Genomic DNA, 18,205 nt, shown 5'->3' on the forward strand with positions numbered 1-18,205 from the left:
CGCCGCCTCCTCTCTCCCTTTCCTCCGGAGCGGGGCGGCTCCGTCTCCTTCCCTGCCTTCCTTCAGGGCGGGGGCTGGCCGAGCTGAGGATCTGGGAGCACCCGGCGGCCTCCCCCTCCTGAAGGGCTTGGTTTTCTCTCTGTCCCGCCCAGGGAGCAGGTGACTGAGTGTGTTTCCATCCTGGAGAGGCTCCTGCAGGCCCTGGACCCGGCCTATGTGATCCAGAACTTCAGAGAAGAGCTTCAGAAAGGGCTTTTCCACCCCAACGACTCTGTGAAAATCCTCACCATATCGCAGGTACAGGGTTTTCCTCTAGGAGGAGGGGGCAGAGCTCTGTCTTGAGCCAGGCTGGGTTAGTCCTAATCTGTTACTGCTGTTTAGTGTCATAATTTGTGACAAAAGCACTATGTCAAGTGCAGGAACTGTGCTCTTACATGCTCATGCAGTTTTTGGGTAAATACTGTGCAATGCGTTGGAATGTAATGCTTTAGGGTGTGTCTGCTAAATGTAATGTATAAAGCTATGTCTTGACAGAAGTAACTCATAAATGAATCTTCCGTCACATGTTCTAAGCCAGTACTGACAGCAGGGGCCATAAGAATTAAGTGCAGCAATGTTTTGCTACTTGGGATACTTTGAACAATATTATGGAAACACAGAGGAGGGATAGGCTGTGGTAACTTGATACTTGTTGCATTAATTTAAAAGACAGAATTGTGGAACATTGTAGTTTGGAAGGGACTTCTAGAGGTTTCAGGTCCAGCCCCCTGCTAAAAGCAGGACCAGCTTGTAGCAGGTTGCGCAGCGTATTGTCCAGCTGAGTCTTGAGTATCTCCAAAAATGGTGGTTCTGTCTGTCTGGGTGGTTGTTCCAGTACTTGAATTGCCTTTATAGTGGAAAAAGTTTGTTTTAATGTTTTCTGTAATTCTGTAATTATTTAATCATGTCTTTAGGTTGGGCGTGGAAAAAGTTTGTTTTAATGTTGTTTTCTGTAATTATTTAATCATGTCTTTAGGTTGGGAGGATTGTTGAAAATTCAGATGCTGTTACTGAAATTCTCAATAGTCCTGAACTATTACGGCAAATCATAAATTGCATTGGTGGAGAGAAAATAGCAGTGGCCAAAGAGGTAAGCATTGCTTTCTTTTTTCCTTCCTCTACAAATCGATGTGGGCGCTGCACAGAATACCTTTTCTACCGTGTCAGAGGTGACAGCCTCTGCTCTTCTTTGAAGAAGAGAGACCTTATGCTGTTTGAAGGATGTTGTAAGCATGTAGGTGCCCTAAGCCCAGAAGTTACTTGGATGTGATAGAAAACTTACCTAGAACTGTTATGTTCCAGTAGCTGTTGATACCATAGATCTGAATTTAATGCCAGAGATTTGGATTGCAGTAGCTCTTGTCAACGATACGGTCTCATTGAAAAGTGAATTGCAAATACAATTTCAGATGTGTAATGTGATTTAGTATGTTACTAAAGAACAGTGAAACTTAAGTCAGATCATCTTGGGTTTTCTTCTGTTTGTGTTTTTCTTATAATAAGTTGCTGTTTTTGTTTCCAGGCCATCAAATCTCTCTCAAGAATAGCACAGACACAAGATGGCTTAGAGGCTTTATTTGTGAGCAGTTTATTGAGTGACTTGAAAAATGTCATGGCAACAAATGATATTGTTCGATACAGAGTCTATGAGGTAGGGATACGATCAATGTTAGCATTTGAATGACGTGATACTGTAGTTCTCCTGGACTGTAGTTCTGAATTACAATCTGATTTTTATGGCTTACTTTTAAGTTGGTATTCATCACCGTTTTACAAACTCTTCTTCATGTCTACATTTTGTCAAGACTAGAAGGGAGTAGGAAGAATACAGCAGTGTTGGCCCTCAAATAATGTCGTAACTTCTCTTAGTTTATGGTACAAAAGTGTGAAGAACTATTAACATCTTTTATTTTCTAACTTGTGGTGCATAGGGCATTGGAAGGACTACACAGAGTTACTTACTAAAGATTAAATTCAATGTTTGCTTCTCTGAAAGTAAAAGTAAAATAGCTGCTGAGTTTCTTAACCTTTGGATGTGAAGTGCTATTGAAACTTCTGGAGGGGGGGGAAGAGACAGAAAGAGAGAGATGCCACGTGTGTCAGTCTGGATATGTATGGCAGAGGAGAAATAAAATTTACCCATTCTAGAGCTTAATGGGGATAGCAGTGATTGCTGAAGAGAAGATGACTCTGGCTAGAAATCAAATGCGTGTGCTGTAAATGTGGAACTCCTCATGAACTTGTTTCAGGCAAACATTTAGGTTAATGATGAAAATATCATGAAATTTTGTATTTAATATATATAGGGTTAGTCACCATTATGGTGAATTGTTATCATTGTAATGTTTTTATAAACCATCCTTTTTTTTTTCTGTGCTTTTGTTTAGTTAATTGTTGAGATTTCTTCGGTGTCAGCAGATTCACTAAACTACTGTGCAAACAGTGGATTAATATCAGAGTTAATTGGTGAGCTGACTGGAGACGATGTGCTGGTCAGGTATGTTGGCCATTGAGACTTCCCCCCTTGTTAAAACTCTGATGTTTGGTCTTAAAGTAACTCATTTGTGTGTGTTTCTTGTGAAACCCTTCTCATGAAAACACTTTATCTGCCTCTTTTTAAACAGCCTTGAGTGTAAAATACTGTATACTTAAATTTGAGAACCAAGATGAAGTTTCCCCAGTATGCTGTGACAATCATGATGCTGGGCTGCAATATAAACACTTAAGGTGTACAGTTGGAAAGAATTCTAAAGTAAGATAGCTGAGTGAGCTTGGAGGGGTGTGGGGCAGCTGGGATAGTTTGGGGTTTGGGTTTTTTGTTTATTTTGCCTTAAGGGTAGAAAACCTGTTTTTAATTAATCAGAGTACTTCAAAACCCCATCTGAAAAAGGGCAAACTGTTTGTCTGTTGCAGAGCTACGTGTATAGAGATGGTGACCTCACTGGCCCATACTCCACATGGGCGTCAGTATCTTGCTCAACAAGGAATTATTGATAAAATTTCGAACATCATCGTTGGTGCAGAGTCTGATCCTTTCTCGGGCTTCTATTTACCAGGTTACATCATGCGTTCCTTGTTTCCAGTGTTCACTGCTTGCTTTTATTGATGAGCTAAATTGAGAGGGCTATTAAGCCTCTGTTTTGAAAGCTTATGTAAACTTCTGAATTCTAGAACATATATGTTGGAAGTATACAAAAAATGCTGAAAGGCAATCTAATACATGAATAATATTACTCAATAACAGTGGTAGTACAGGTAAGATCCGGAGAGGCTGTACTGTATGTTTGAAGTTTGTGTTACTGTAGCCTTTTTTTAATGAAGTCAAGAAGACAGCTGTTACATCATGAATTAAGTAGCTTCCAAAATACTGGCTTGTTCCTTAGTTCTGTCCTTATTCTGTTGCTTTTCATAAACAATATTCAGACTTAATAACACTAGTTTAGCAGTGAAACAATCTTATGTTAATATATGTTTAATTTTGACATTGTTAAACTTACTGCTAAAGTTCCTCCACTCTGAATGCTTTTTTTTTGGTCTTGTTCTCTCAGGATTTGTTAAATTTTTTGGAAATCTGGCTGTTGTGGACAGTCCGCAGCAGATCTGTGAACAATACCCTGTCTTTATGGAAAAAGTCTTTGAAATGGCAGAGAGTCATGATCCAACCATGATTGGAGTGGCTGTGGACACGTTGGGAATCCTGGGATCGAATGTGGAAGGCAAACAGGTTTTACAGAAAACTAGTTAGTATCATTTTTTTTCTTTAATAAAGCTTTCTCGGTATGTCATAATATACAAGAGTGAATTGGTTTGGTGTAATAGAGAAAGGAATTGAAAAATATATTTATTTATCTAATAATCAAGGGTGTCTGAATAGCAGATAAGGTGTTAGACTGTCTTGCCAGGCATGGCAGTGTAAAATACCTGGCAGCTAGAATTCTGGTATTGCAAGCGTGATTCAAATTATTATTTCCTAGTGAGCTGCATCATACGAACCATCAGTAGTTGTGTTATTTTAGATTCCTCTGTTTCTACTGATGTTACAACCTTCTCCCTGGGATTAGAAAAATATGAACTATCATGTAATGGTACTTCTGTAAAGACTGCATTGTTTCTCTTAATATAAAACTGTTCAGAGGATTCAAAGTAGGTGCTGGACTTCTTGCTGCTAGTCTGAACTTTGCTTTTTAAGTGAAAAATCTGTATTGGCACATAGCTATTGGAGTATTGGCAAATGGGATTGAAGATTGCTAATTACAAGTGTACTAGGGTCCACACTTCCCAAGATAACTCGATTATCCATGACACACAACTTCCTTTTTGGAAATGTTTGGGTAGTCTGGAGGATTAACATAAAAGCTTTGGATTTGTCTATCTTGGATCTGTATGAAGGAAAGAGAATTTTAGACTGCTTTTATTATAGTACGTCAAGAAGTTGCCTTTCTTGGGTTTAATGTACAACATTCATTCTACCAGTCAATGTAGCATAATGTGACTGACGGGTAACTTTGTACTCCTGTAGTGGCCTATCTGAATTAATTAAAAGCACTTTTGTTTTTATTTTCAAAGGAAGTAGATTTCAAAATCTGTTAAACAGAATAGGGCACCAGGCAAAGAATGCGCCCACGGAGTTACGACTTCGATGCTTGGATGCAATTTCATCTCTTCTTCACTTGCCTGTGAGTTTGTGGTTTGGTTTGTTGTCCTTGTCTTTTAGAGGTTTGTTTTTTTTTTTTAATATCTACAAGAATGAAATTATTATGCATCTGACTAATTGTGTGAAGACCTTTTGCAGCATCTAGTTTAGGTAGAAGTGGTAGCTTTCCAGTATTCTGAGTCATTAACTTTACTGTTTTGAATTTCCCTGATTTATTTGTTTGCTTAAAGTTTGAGTTTGTTTGTAAGAAGCCAGGTGTTCTGAAATCTGTTTATAAAACATGAAGTCAAGATGGCATTGGCAAGGGAATGAGAGTAAACAGCTTAATATCCTGTGCTTTAAAGGGATAATGTCAAACTGCTCTAATCCCTGTGTATGTTCTTTAGCTCCAGTGATGTGGTTTTAATAGTGTAGCTCCTAAGTAAGCCATTTTCACTTGTCTTGCAGGACAGTGCTCCAGCATAGCACTTGTCTTGTGTGTCAAAATGAATTTATTTAAATCTGTCCTCCAAGCTAAATGAGACCTAGAACGCCATTTCTTCATTCTTGAAAATAAGTTGGAAATTTAAACCATTTCAGCTTAATCTGCTGGTGGTTTGTTTTAAGTAATTTCCTTAACTATTGAACATATACTCAAAACTTAAAAGCTTTTCATAATCCTAACCAAACTCTTTCATTTCTGTACGTTTCTCTGATGCGTGTAGCCAGAGCAGCAGACGGAAGACCTTTTAAGAATGACTGAATCATGGTTCACGTCCTTGTCTAGCCAGCCCTTGGAACTCTTCAGGAGCATCAGTACTCAGCCATTCCCTGATCTCCACTGTGGGGCTTTACGGGTATTTACTGTAAGTGCTTCCTGTTTTTAACGATCAGGTGGGAATTGTATTGACACTGTCTCAGATTTTAAGTGAATGCCACAAACTTCTTGTTGAAGTGGTTGGAAATAAGGCCTTTTTCATTGTGCCCCGCTTGCATCCACCATTTAAATAACACAGCAGGCATGTCATGTCTGTAATGCTTATTTTCTTATAAATTGGAGGGGGGGGGGGAAAGCAACAGCTATACTCTAGCACGCTGCTTCAATATCAGAGGCCCTGCTGTGATAATTCACTTAAAACTTTAAAGATAAGCACCGTGCTGTACTTGTTTTCCAGTGTTAAACTCTGCTGCTTGATTTGTGGTGGTTGTGTAACTATTGTGTAGCATGAATACCCCATTTCATTTTTTTCCTGTTCCTTGGCTATTTGCATAACAGCCTACTGTGTGACTTGGGGGTTTTTTTGTTGTTGTTTTTAAAATGAGGCGTTTCCCCCTCTCCCCTCACTTTGTCTTCGTGTTTAGGCTATCGCAAATCAACCATGGGCCCAGAAGTTGATGCTTGCCAGTCCAGGGTTTGTGGAGTACATTGTGGATAGATCTGTGGAGCCTGACAAAGCTTCGAAGGATGCCAAATATGAACTGGTTAAGGCCCTCGTAAACTCTAAAACAATCGCGGAAATCTTTGGAAATCAGTATTACTTGAGGCTCAGGGCTTACCTGCATGAAGGCCCTTATTATGTTAAGGCAGTTTCTACTACAGCTGTGGAAGGAGCAGAATAATGTCACTGATGTCTCGGTTCCCCTCCCTGCAAGCCACGTTACTGAAATAGGTGTTAAGATATAAGGTGTCAAGACTCCCCACCCTGGAGTCCCTTTAGATTGTCCCTTTAAAGGAGTGTAAAGCACTTTGACTATTTGAGATGGGAGTCTGAGAGCAAACCAAAACCTATAGGGCACAGCATAATTTCCCATAGAATGTCATGGCAGAAGCTCTCTGTGTGCTGTCGTGAAACAAGTAACCCAGGTAAGCACTCTGTCAACTGCTGACTGTTTTATTTTGCAGGAATTATCATTGTTCAGTTAAACTGTTCTTGGGTTTGGAGTTCCTATCGTGTTTTCTCAGTAGGTCACAGTTCAATTAAAAAAACCAACACCAAAACACTTTGAGGTTTGTAACCTCAGATGCTGCCATAGTTTCTGGGTTTTTAAAATTTTTTTTATATCTGCCAAACTTGGTACTTGCATGGAACATACTCTTTTATCCAGTCATATTCTGTCAGAAACCCTGTTGGTAAGAATAAGCTAGTAATGTTCTGTCCATTTGAGGGAGTACGAACTGGATTCTCTTCTGTTTTCAGCTTGCTGGATGTAAGCCTTGCTTGAATAAATAATCCTAAATATTGTTTACATTTTATGCTGAGGATGAAAAAAAAGCTCTTAGCCCTTTTAAAAACAAACGGATGCAAGCTCTAGTGTATAAAACAGCACAGGGAGCTTTGTCTCACTTGTTGAATGCGACTTTGTATGGCAGCTCAGTTTACTTGCTCAGAAGGAAGCACGAGCTGTAGCACTACAAGGCTACTTCAGAACCAAATCTTAAATTGTTTACACTATTTTTTAACAGAGAGAAATTTTTTTAATTGTAAGTGTTATTTAAAAAAAAAAAGTATAATTTTAGTTGCTTGAGTTAGAATAAAAGGGGCAAGAAGACAAAGCTTTCCTGTTTAAGGGCGTGGACTGCATTAGGAATATGGAAATGCAGTACCTTACGACGCCGTGTATCTTCCTCCGGAGGTGGGCAGCGAGCTGCGGATGAGATGCAGGACTAGCTGGATGCTCTAGTGGCATCTGATGTGTCTTGGTCCATAAAACAGAGACCATAGTGTACTTTAGACAAAAGGTTTATATTATTTTTGGTGAGGACATTAAGAAACAAATCTGAGGAATAGCTGGGAGTAGCATAATAAACATAATACTTCTGGGCTTATTTTCGTAGTGTGTCAGGTCAGGCATTGCCTCTGTGGAAAGTACTCGCCCCGTGTCCCCGCTCTGCCAAGTGAAGTGGGATGATCTACTCGCGCAGTAACACTTTTCTCGCTTGTAGTAGCTTTGAGCTGCGGTGGAGGTGATGGTATCGCCTGCCAAAAATTGCTGGCAAGGTGTCAAAGCGGACTCAGAGGAGCGGGGCAGTTGGGGAAGATCCCTTAATGTTTAATAAGCTCTCTGAATGCAGGTGATCTGCCTTGCTGCTTATGATCTCTTATGTACAAAAGTTGTCATCCAGCATTACACTACTGCTGACGCTTTCATCCTAGATGTGCATAATAAACATCTGCTAAGTGAGAAATGCGGTGCGCAGCGTCTCGTTTGTGAGCGGAGGGAGCGCAAAAGCTTCGTGATTCCTGCATCCAGAAAAAACATGAAAGCATTAAAAAGGAAACCAAAGAGTATAGATGTCCTGAGTTTGCACTTGTATTGGACAGTTCAGCTTTGTTATTTTAGGTGGCTTTGTGCACTGGTAGCTCTGTATGAGCTGTATACTAAAATCTCAGTAAAAGAAATCAATATATAAACCTTTTCTGCAATTCATGAGTCTCTCCCGTGTGTGTTTTCAGCTGTTGCTTTTGAAGGCTACTCTGTGTGCAAAGTCTTTAGCATCTGCTTTGCATGGTATGTTTGCCAAATACAATATTTTAGAACACACAGAGATGCCAAACAAGGGGATTTTTTATATATGCACATATGCTTTATTTTGTTGAGCTTTGAGCTCAACATTCCCATTAGTTGATCAGACGCTTACCTCTTATTATTCACATGTAGTTCCCTACCCATCCTGTGTATTGCCGTGTGGTTTACATGTTGCTGCTGGTGTGTCGGGTACAGTGGGAAAATTTAAGCATGTTGTCCCTGTCCTCCTTCCCCCGTGAAGTAACAGGTGGAGATAATTGAGAAAAAATGAGAATTGAGGTAATGTGCTGAACTTGAACTCTGTTTAAAAAAAAAAATAAATAAATAAAATAACCAAACCCCCCCCAAACCCAAAGCTCGTCACTTGACCCCGGTTAACAAGCAGCGTAGCGTGGTACTGAAGAACGAACGGTGGATCCTTCGGAGCGCACCTCCCTGTCCCTTCAGTCACGGTGGGACCTGCAAAGGTCCGCGCGTGCCTCGCAACCGTAGAACCGATCTGTCTGGCCAGTCTTCCTGCTGCTGAAAGAGCTGATGCGGGAGAGTTAACCCGGAGGGTGCAGGCATGGGTGAGGTTGTGTTCTGAGGCCGGTTCCTAATTTGGGGAATTTTTGCATTTTGAGTAAGGTTGGTGTTACCGGTACACTGGTGGATTTGTGGTGTGTGTAACGGCATGGAGGTGCTTGTGTCGGTGTTTCTCTGATGCCATGACTGACAGAAATACAGGATCCTTCAACAGGTAGGGTGGATTTCTTGCCTAGAACCTCCCCGGGCTGTTTACCCAAGCCATTCCCACGATGGTTCAATGTCTGTTCCCACTCTAAGCTGTTCGGTAGCTTCACTGGTACTGTTAAACAGGCGGCTCGGAAGTAGCTCCTTTTTGTGGATGGAAAGATTCCCTTTCGTTACAAAATATTTGGAAGTAGGTGATGCCTCACTCAGATAAAAACACAGAAGGGGTTTTGGCATAAGGTAGAGGACTGGATACAGACAGTTTCTTGGAATACTTTTGGTTTTTTTAACTTGTATGCATGCACTTGCAGGTAGATCGGTAGCTAGAGTACATCCACTCCCACACTAGAGCACTGAGAATTCGTTTGCTGTTGGAGGGAAGAGAGCTAACTTTGAGAGGAGATCGTTATTACTGGCTGTTAACAGGATAAAACAGCTGGTAAAAGAAAATGCAGACTTTCTTCGGAAGAGTTAATTGGTGAAATGAAGAACCTCATTTTTAATTCTGTCTAAGTTGAACTGTTTGAACTTATCAATATAGGTCAAAACCTTGCAGGACACCAGGCCGTAGTAAGTTTCGAGTAATGAGCAATCTTCCCCATCGTTTGTTTCTTTCCAGTCTTGAAATAACTCGTCCTCTTTCACGTTGGAAGAGGTGAAAATGAATTTATAGCAGCATCGATTGTAGCTGATGTGCTTCTCCCCAGAAAATCGAGAGCTGTGAATGGGAGCGATGCCGGCTTTTTTAGCACAGATTCCGACAAAGACATCGGGGGGCACTGAAACTGGCACCTCCGTGGCGGCCACGTACACCTTGCGAGCGACGTCCTGGGACATGACGAAAGCGCTCCCGTCGCAGTAATCGGGGTAAAACTCCTGTGAGTATTGATGGATGGGAACGAAGCCAGGGCTTTCGGGGTCTCTGTCGGGCGCTCCTTGATGAACAACCCTCCCAACGTAAATGTCCTCTAGCTGGGTTAAGCTGAGCAGGTATCCAGCCAGACTTGGAATACCGACAAACATGTCTTCATCTGTTTTAAGAATATACCTTGCATGGGGACAGAAAGTCACTGCCCACTCCACACTCATCAACATCTTCTGTGTCTGCGTCTCGGGAGAATCAATGAAACTGCCTTCAATAATGTCTCTGTGCTTTTGAGACTCTTCATTGATCTCCAGCTGGGTGGTTACTGAAGCTGGCTTTCCTAACGCAAACAGAGCAAGGAGAGCATAACCTCGGGTGTCTGTCACGTTGCCCCATGTCTGCCTGATCGCGTCGCGCCTTGTCCTGTTTTCTGGGCTACTGAAGATGAGAATGAGCAAAAATATCTCTTGATGGGAGCATGTTGCTGCACTGCTGACAGCGTAAGAGAGGTTGGCCCTCAGGGGATCCCTATCTAGCTTCCTGGCCCTCTCCCGGATTTCAAGCGCCTTTGCGTCAGTGTAAGAAAGAGGCAATGACCGCAGGAAGTATTCCTCCAGTAAATCCGCCCCAAAAAGCAGTATGTGGAAAAGCAAGACATTGAAGAGAATGAAGCACCACTGGTGAGTCCGGAGCCTGCAGAGTGTCAGCTGGGGAGGAGAAGACATGGACACTGAAATCTCTTGCTATTAGAACAGAAAGGCTTTTCTTTGTTTTTCTAATATATTCATGCAAAACAATCACGACTTTTAGACTGTGGTCTTTGTATTCTTAGTGTAAGGCTCTCTTCCTCCTAGAAACCTCAGCAGCCCTGCTGCTTGTGGTACAGCGAGATCCCAAGCGAGAAGGACATTACCACGCTGTAGTTTAGAAGGCTTCTTTCTGCACGTCCATGCATGCAAATACTGAGGAATAACTCGCTATTAATATTTTCTGACTGTTTTTAACCTGTTACCGAAGGCCTGAGATGCTAACGAGGACCTGTAAGGTTAATGTGTCCTCAAAGGAGAGCCGTTGGTGCTTGGCCTGACGACACCGTGTGAAAGCTGGCAGGGTAAGGAGCCAAAGAGAAGCTGTTGTCCCAGAGGAACAGCCTCATGCCAGCCTCCGTGCTGCGCTGAGCAACAAGCCGAAGGACTTACCTGCATGGTGGGGGGAGTTCTCCCCGCAGCAGGGTCTGTGTTCACAGCAGAGGCAGTTTCTCCCCGGCAGAGGCTTACGGGGCAGCGTCTGTATCTGGGTCTGCAGGATCCAGTTACTGCCCAGTACCCAGAGACTATGGCTTCCACCTCACCTGCCTGCGGGGAGGAAAGGTGATCCCAGGGGACGATCGTGTTGCAGCTGCATAAAACACAAAGCAAGCAAAACTCTAGCCTTTCCCTTTAGTAATTCCTGACACTTGTGGTTGGGTTTCTGAGAAATAAAGTGAAGCAACTGCTATGGCTTGCTTGGTAAAAGGGGGCCTCTGGTACTGTTGTGAAGCTGTGCTAGGTCTGCCAATTTGGTTTTGGGTTTGGTTTTTTTTTTTACAGCTGTGTCAGTTTGGTGTTGGTTCCCCCATCCAGGGCAGTTGACCCCTGCACTGAGCACTCTGCATCTCCTGAGATGGAGGTTTGGGGCGTGAACTTGCGGGTTTGCCTTGTGTGGGGTCCCCATGGATGTGGAGGTCGCCCGAAGGCCATGGGCACTGCTGGGCCAGGCTGTCTCTAGCATGGGGGGAGTGGGCTGAGCAGGGAGGGGGGTACCAAGTGGCTTTCCCTGTGCTGGCGTTGGAGCTGTGGGAGCTGTGACCCCACTCCCGGCAAGGCGCCTCGCTTGGCTCTCTTGATTGCTCCTGGAGCTGAGGAAGTTCAGGGCATCACTTAGTACCAGGCCTGTTTTTCGGTGGGCCCCTGGGAGCGAGGCACGAGGAGGGGCTGTGCAGGGGCACTGATGCTGCTCATCCAGAGGGCCTGTGGCCAGGAGGCTGGGGATGTTTTGGTGTGTGTCCCTCCCCCCTCTTGCCCCTCCAGCATCCGTTTACTGAAGCGGGGATGTGAACCCCAATGAGCTGTGTTAGCTTGGTCCTTTGCTTTCTGTCCACACAATGTTGTTCCGTGGTTCTGAATGACTACGGGGATTTATGCTGTTGTGGTTGTGTGTGCTGGTGAAGAGCTGCCATGATCCATCCCTGGACAGGCTCCTGCCTTCAGTGGAGGCTCCGGCTCAGCCGAGGCCACCGTGTGTTAATGCTGGCCCAGCCGTGGGCTGCGCTGGAGCTGGCTGGCTTGGGGAAGCCACAGGGGACTGGAAGTGCTGGAGGGGGAAATGCCAAAGGCACCACAAACAGGATGGAGGTGTCAGCGGGGGTGAGAGTTGGGTTTGGCAGCAGGTCCGCAAGCTGTGGGGCCTGTGGAGCGCTGAGGGGGGGAGAGGGGCTTGTGGGTCCCCAGCAGCCCCCGGGAAGGGGCGGAGGGGGTGGATGGCGATGCTGTTTGATGGGCAAATTGTGGTGGGAGGCATCAGCCTTCATCAGCACAAGCGTGGGAAGTCCAGCCTCCGTGTGAGAGCAGAGAGATTGTGATTTCTTTTTTTTTTTGTTTATTTTGGAAAGATTTTTTTGAAGGTAAGGGTGCATTTCTGTTACTGCATCCTTGGGTGAACGGGTGCAAGGAGGATGCAGCGTTGCTGTGGTTTGCCTTCACCATGTGCCTTGCTCAGGGTGCGATGCTCTGACCATTGCAATCCTCCCTGAAGCATCCTTTGGGGAGCCTGCTGCAGCCAAATGCCCCAGGGAGATGGAGAAGAGCTTTGATTTCTGGCAAGGGTTAATCCTCCAGCTCTGGCTGGGCCCCTGAGCTCTCCCAGCCCTGCCCATGGGTCTGTGGCAGGACTGGGAGATCTTTCCCACACCTGCTGGGAGATCTGCACTGCTGTAGGAAGCCACTGGAATTACAGAAGAAACCAGGTCTCCAAAATGCAGTCACAGCTTGGAAGTGCATCATGCCCCCCTGTAAGACGGCCTAAACACACACAGCCCGTGCGTCCCAACACGGACCTCATCTTTAGGCTCTCCAAAACTGGGAAAAACTCCTTTCCCAGAGCTTGTGTGGCAGCTGGGATACAGCTTCATCTGGACCAGGCTCACGGTCGTTATAATCCTTGCAGAAATTGCGCTTTGAAGCTTGGCAAGCTGTCAGCACGGGAAATGTCAGTTAAATGCGTTCTCTGAAATAAAAAGCTAATAAGGCAATATTTTTTCTGTATAATAATATAGTGCTATGGCCCCAGATACCCATTCTGGGGGGAAAAAAAATTCCTCCTTTGAAGATGCTCTGTCTCCAGCGAAACCATTTAATAAGCAAATAAATACTAGCATTTGAAACCACTTCCATTAAAAATATTGGCTTTCCCAATCGTGCGTTTTTAGAATAATAATAAAACCCACATGTGTATCATCCCCGTTGCAGTTACGCCCAGCGTGGTGCTCGCAGTACTTCTGAAGTCATTTCTTTAGCACGGCTCTGTGGTGGCAGCAGGAACTTCAAACGGTCGCCGATATCGGCTGGGGAAGGGTTACGCTATCCAGCCCCAGCCAGGGCGCGGGCAGCTCTCGGACGTGGGATTTGTTTATCCGAAGAGCCTGGCTGAGTCCCCCTGGGAGAAAGCTGAGGAACAGAAAGGAAAAGACTGCTGAAGGGTAAAATAACTGATCTGGAGTGCCAGAAACCCCCTCGCTTCCAGGGAGTTTGCCTGGAGGTGATCCCGCCACCGCCTTTAAAACTCAGGCTTCAGGCAAGCGTAATGCACAGCAGCTTAGGTGTGACCTTCTCTCCCTGTTCAGATGGGTCAAGTCAAACGCATGCAGGGAAAATCTCACTCCCAGTGAGATCCAAGAATTTCCAGAAGAAGAGTGAATTCAGGACCCTGGAGTGGCTGAAGTCAGGTCGGTCTGGGGAAAGGGAGTGCTGTTCCTGCAGCTTCACTTAAGCCCTGAAAAAATCTTGTGGGTGTAAGTTAGGGGGGGAAAAAAAATGGGAGAGCAGGTTTTCCTGAGCCACAGGGCTATAATTTGCTTTATGTAAGATATTTTCATGTTCTTCTTAAGTTTTATGTCCAAGCAAACCTCATTACAGGAGCAGGGATGTACCAGTAACGCTGTAGACAACTTGACCTACCATGCGAACAGTGAGCGTTCAGACTGAAGGAGGTTGGGAGTTTGGGTTTGATTTATTTTTTTTTGGAGCGGGCAGGGCCCTGAACTTCTGTGATACCCGAAGATAAAAGCAGACATGCCCGTGGGGTGGTGGGAGCTGCTGTTGAGCAGGATGGACCTGGGGCCGGTGCTGTGGGGCGGGCAGCTGCACTGCGATGTGCTGCAGGGGAGCTGCTGTACCCGCTGCTGCTTAAAATGTCTCTTAAAGTCTTCTGGCTTCCCTCCTGACGCTGTGAACATTTGGAAGGGGGGAAGCGGAGCCTGGCTTGTTTCAGTTCTGCTCAACTCCGCTTCATGAAAATGCAGAGGCTAATAAATCTGCTCCAGTATAACAGCCCGAGCTCTGCCTGCCCCAGGTGTCCATGTGGTTGCTCCATGCAGGGTGGACACCCCTCTCCATCCCTGCCATGGTCCCCCCGGCTCCCAGGCTCTTCCCAAAAGCCGGGTTGATTCCCACAGGCAGGCTGGCAAATCCCTCCATTGCTCCTGCTCCAGAGATGTGCCGGATCCCATCTGCGTAGCCCACCTCTAGGCAGGCAGTTTTCCTTGCACAACGAACGGCCTCTTTCCATGAGGCGTTCCCCATGCCCTTGCGTGGCCCCTTGTCTTATTTTGAGGGTCGGAGATGACCCCTGCCAGAAGGCACCCTCTGGCACCCCCCCCAGTCCCCAGCTGGGTGCTCCTGGGAGCACAAAGCGCCCTCCCAGTGTTTGGGACCCTGCCCAAAGGGTCCCTGCTATTCACCACCTGCCTTTTGCAGTGTTTCCACCAGTGCACGAAGACCTGATCGTATGAGGAGCTGGGAAGGGACATGTCTGGATTTTAATAACAGCATCAGTTGCAATAAATAAAGGGAGACAATTGTTTTGGTCTTAGTCATCTAATAGCGATGTTTTTGCTTAAAGAGATGATTCAGCTCTTGCAGGCGATTCTTCACCTTAAGTTCTCCAAGAGGCTTGGGCGGTGACGGCAGAGGAGGTTTTAGAAGAGTTACACAGTGTGCGTTTCGTTTGGGTTTTGATATTTAACATCCCTTCAGGTGTTAAACATAAGTAGAAAGCTTAAAAACAAGCTAACAGACCGGAGGGCTGACACACCAGACAAATAGATTTGCCGCTCCGGGTACACAAATGAGGGCGTCTTTTCTTCCCATTTAATGGCTCGGTTGACTAGGTTAAAAACATGTTTTTATAGCCAAGTTCCTACCATTCATTTTTTTTCTTTGCATACATCAGTCTCGGAGTTAGAGAGCTCTATCTTTTTGTATGGGTATGTTTGATTATTGCTTCTTGAGTTTAATGACAGCTTTGACAGGTAACTACCACTATATGCCTTGAGAAAGACAGCTCAAACCCTCTGTGTGTTCTGTAAGTGCTGCGTTCAGCCGCAGAAACACCGAGCTAAATATAAGCTGAATAGGGAGAGCGTGAGCTTGCGAAAAACCTCGAGTTGCGAGGCCACGGGGCTCCCGAGAGGTGGCCTCCCCGCCAAAATGTCAACTTGACAGAGAAGTTGCCTACTTTGCAGTGGACCAGAAGTTTTCCCCTCATTACTCATTTTCACAGCGGGCCGTGCAGGCTACTTGGCCGTGCCCTTTCGTTCCCTGAAGTTAGGCACGGGCTGTGATTGTGCCTGGCAAATCCAGATTTCACAGGAAATTCGTCTGACACGGAAAACAGCCAAAGTGTTTGAGTCCTGAATCAAGCTCTGCTTTGATTAAATTCAGCCCGTGCTTTGACAATATTTGCAACTGGGAGCGGATCAGGTGTTGCCGTGCCTGCCTCCACGGCCGCTCTGTAGCTGCAGCGATGCTGGGCAGCAAGCTGGGGCATTTCTTTTGGGGAGCTCCTTGCCCTGGGGCTGATGGGGGTGCATGTGCGTGTATGCGTGATGAACCCAAAAACGCAAAGCTTGCCTGAGGTTGTGGAGGGAAACTGGAGCCGACTGCAGGTCCTGGGGCTCGTGCAATGTCCCAGCCCATCCTCTCCAGGTCCCATGGTGCTGGATGGATCCAGTTGTGCTCCAGCTGCATGGACCTGGGGGTGCCCTGGGGATGGGGCTGCAGCCCCCCAGCCATGGCCAAGGCTCCTGCCGGCAGGGCTGTCCCCCATCGCCCTCCTGGCAGGGGGTGGTCGGGGAGCTCGAGCAGGATGAAGATGCCCCCGGAGCTGAATACTCATTTGGTGCTGGAGCACCGCGGCGTGCTGGACTTGGGTAATGTGCTCCCCAGGAGATGACTTTCTCTCTCTCTTGCCTCTGACTCATCCCACCGTTGCCTCCCACAGATTTATTTATTGCTCTCCCAGAGACAGAAACAGCAGAGTTGAGTCTCTGCTGCCCCATGCCAGGCCCCTCCTCGGGCAGCCAGGGCTGCGATCTACTGGGGGTGGCCGTGCCTTCCCCCTTGCTCGGCCCTCGGAGGGTCACAGACCAGGGGTTTGCCTCTCCTGGGACCCCCACACCAGCCCCCCCCTGCTGCTCCCTGACCCTGGCTCTGCTATGGAGAACTCCTGTGTGCTCACACAGCACGGGGCCGTGCAAATGGCACTTGGCATCCCTGGATGTGCCCGTTCCCCGGTGCCGAGCGCTCCGTGCCCAGGCAGGAGGCAGCCCCGTGGGCCATGTGCTATTGCCCACTCTGGGGTGGGGATGGGAATGCCGGGGTGCTGAAGGGGGTCCCCAGCAGAGCCACAGGGGCTGAGCAAGTCAAGAGGAGGAGGCACGGTGTTGCAGTACGTACGTGAAATCCTGGTTAATTTTGCTTTTTGTTAATAAGACGACTGTTGGGAAATGAGGACTTGTAGCATCGATGGCATTTTGGTGAATCATGGAATCATAGAATGTTTTGGGTTGGAAGGGACCCCTAGAGGTCATCTAGTCCAACCCCTGAGTGCTGCAGCTGAAGGCAGGGAGGATGATCTCGGCTGGACCCAGGCCCCCAAGATGCTGAATGGTGCCTTTGCTGAGAGCACTCCCCTGCCCTCCTCCCCTGCCTTTGGGAGCGCGGGGCAGGTACCCACAGCACCCTGCCTGACCCCCGTGGCATCTCTGGGGCTGGGAGGCCAAGTGTCTGCAACGTATTAATGATTAAAGATGACGTTAAATCACGGCAGCTGGGAAGACACATGGTAGTGCTGGCTGGGACCCCAAAGGCCTAAAAGAGTTTCCAAAGCAAAGTGAATTTTAGTGCTCTTGATCTTGGAAGAGTACGGATGGAGGGGAAGGGCAGCATCTCTGGTTGGTGCTCAGGTGGAAACAGGGGAGTGTGAAGAGAGCCCCCCAAGTTATCCAAAGGCTGGAGAAAATGCCTTGGGGAGGAGGGCGAGCACTCAGCCTGCCTCGCTTCTTGTGAAGAAAAGGAAGAGGTGTTTTGTGTTGTGGTTTGTTTTCATGGGGAGAAAGCACAGGATAAAAGCAGACTCGATCTAGAGGGAAGAGGCAGGCTTTGCCGTGGCTGGAAACTGCAGTCAGACGAATCGTCGTTAGGAGGAGGGGGTGCGGCTGACTAATGAGCGAGGCAGCATGCGGGGAAGCCACGGGGAAAGAAGAACCGAGGGAGGGAGATGTGGTGATCTCAGCATCCATGGATGCGTCCCCAGAGGTCAGATGGTCCCGGGGCTGGCCAGGGCTGGGATGCCACCACCTCCATGTGCCAGGGAAGGGACGGCAGGACCAGCCCAGCCCCTCTGGGCTCCAGCACAGCCGGTTATCCTCTGACAGGGAGAGTGTGAAACCGTCTTGCCTGGCACTGCTCGAGCATGGCACCATGAGGGAGTGGAAATCCAACGCGGCCCCTGGCCTGAACGTCCACCTTTCCCAAAGGCACCCAGCTCCCAGATGCATCCAACCATCTGGGCTCCCACCGCGAGTTTAGGACAGAACCAGCTTGTGCTCTGCCAAACAGCAGAAGAGGAACAAGCAAGCTCAACCCGGGGGCCAACACTGCTCCCACGATGGCAGCGTCAGCACATAAATAAACCCCATCCCTTGGTCATTCCCTGTATATGCTCTGCCCTGAAATACTTTCTGGAGTTAAATAATAGCAGGGCAAGAAATAAATAACCAATGGGGAAGGAAGGAAAGTATTTTGCTTTTTACTCTGTTAATTACAGGCTGTGAAGTGGTTCGTTATGGAGGATCCTCTGGTACCCCTTCA

The 18,205-nt window shown here is 46.7% G+C and overlaps 2 protein-coding genes across 2 annotated transcripts in view; one reads left to right on the forward strand and one right to left on the reverse strand.

Annotated features, from left to right (window-relative positions):
* The window catches only part of PSMD5 (proteasome 26S subunit, non-ATPase 5), a 9,890-nt gene extending 1,957 nt beyond the window's left edge, over positions 1–7,933 (forward strand). Inside the window, exons 2-10 of the mRNA XM_035888609.1 lie at positions 89–297; positions 1,016–1,129; positions 1,562–1,690; positions 2,427–2,536; positions 2,953–3,095; positions 3,588–3,779; positions 4,606–4,715; positions 5,398–5,538; positions 6,035–7,933. Coding sequence (XP_035744502.1) covers positions 89–297; positions 1,016–1,129; positions 1,562–1,690; positions 2,427–2,536; positions 2,953–3,095; positions 3,588–3,779; positions 4,606–4,715; positions 5,398–5,538; positions 6,035–6,292 — 1,406 coding nt within the window. The 3' untranslated portion in view covers positions 6,293–7,933. The remainder of the gene's footprint in view (positions 1–88; positions 298–1,015; positions 1,130–1,561; positions 1,691–2,426; positions 2,537–2,952; positions 3,096–3,587; positions 3,780–4,605; positions 4,716–5,397; positions 5,539–6,034) is intronic.
* Positions 7,934–8,067: 134 nt separating this feature from the next.
* LOC104135232 (putative UDP-GlcNAc:betaGal beta-1,3-N-acetylglucosaminyltransferase LOC100288842) lies at positions 8,068–12,195 on the reverse strand. The gene has a single exon (XM_035888597.1). It carries the CDS (start codon positions 10,520–10,522, stop codon positions 9,404–9,406), a length of 1,119 nt encoding a protein of 372 aa, XP_035744490.1. The 5' UTR covers positions 10,523–12,195; the 3' UTR covers positions 8,068–9,403.
* Positions 12,196–18,205: the final 6,010 nt, after the last annotated feature.

Source organism: Egretta garzetta, unplaced genomic scaffold (assembly GCF_000687185.1).
Source record: "Egretta garzetta isolate BGI_Z169 unplaced genomic scaffold, ASM68718v1 scaffold211, whole genome shotgun sequence".
Taxonomy (NCBI): Eukaryota; Metazoa; Chordata; class Aves; order Pelecaniformes; family Ardeidae; genus Egretta; species Egretta garzetta.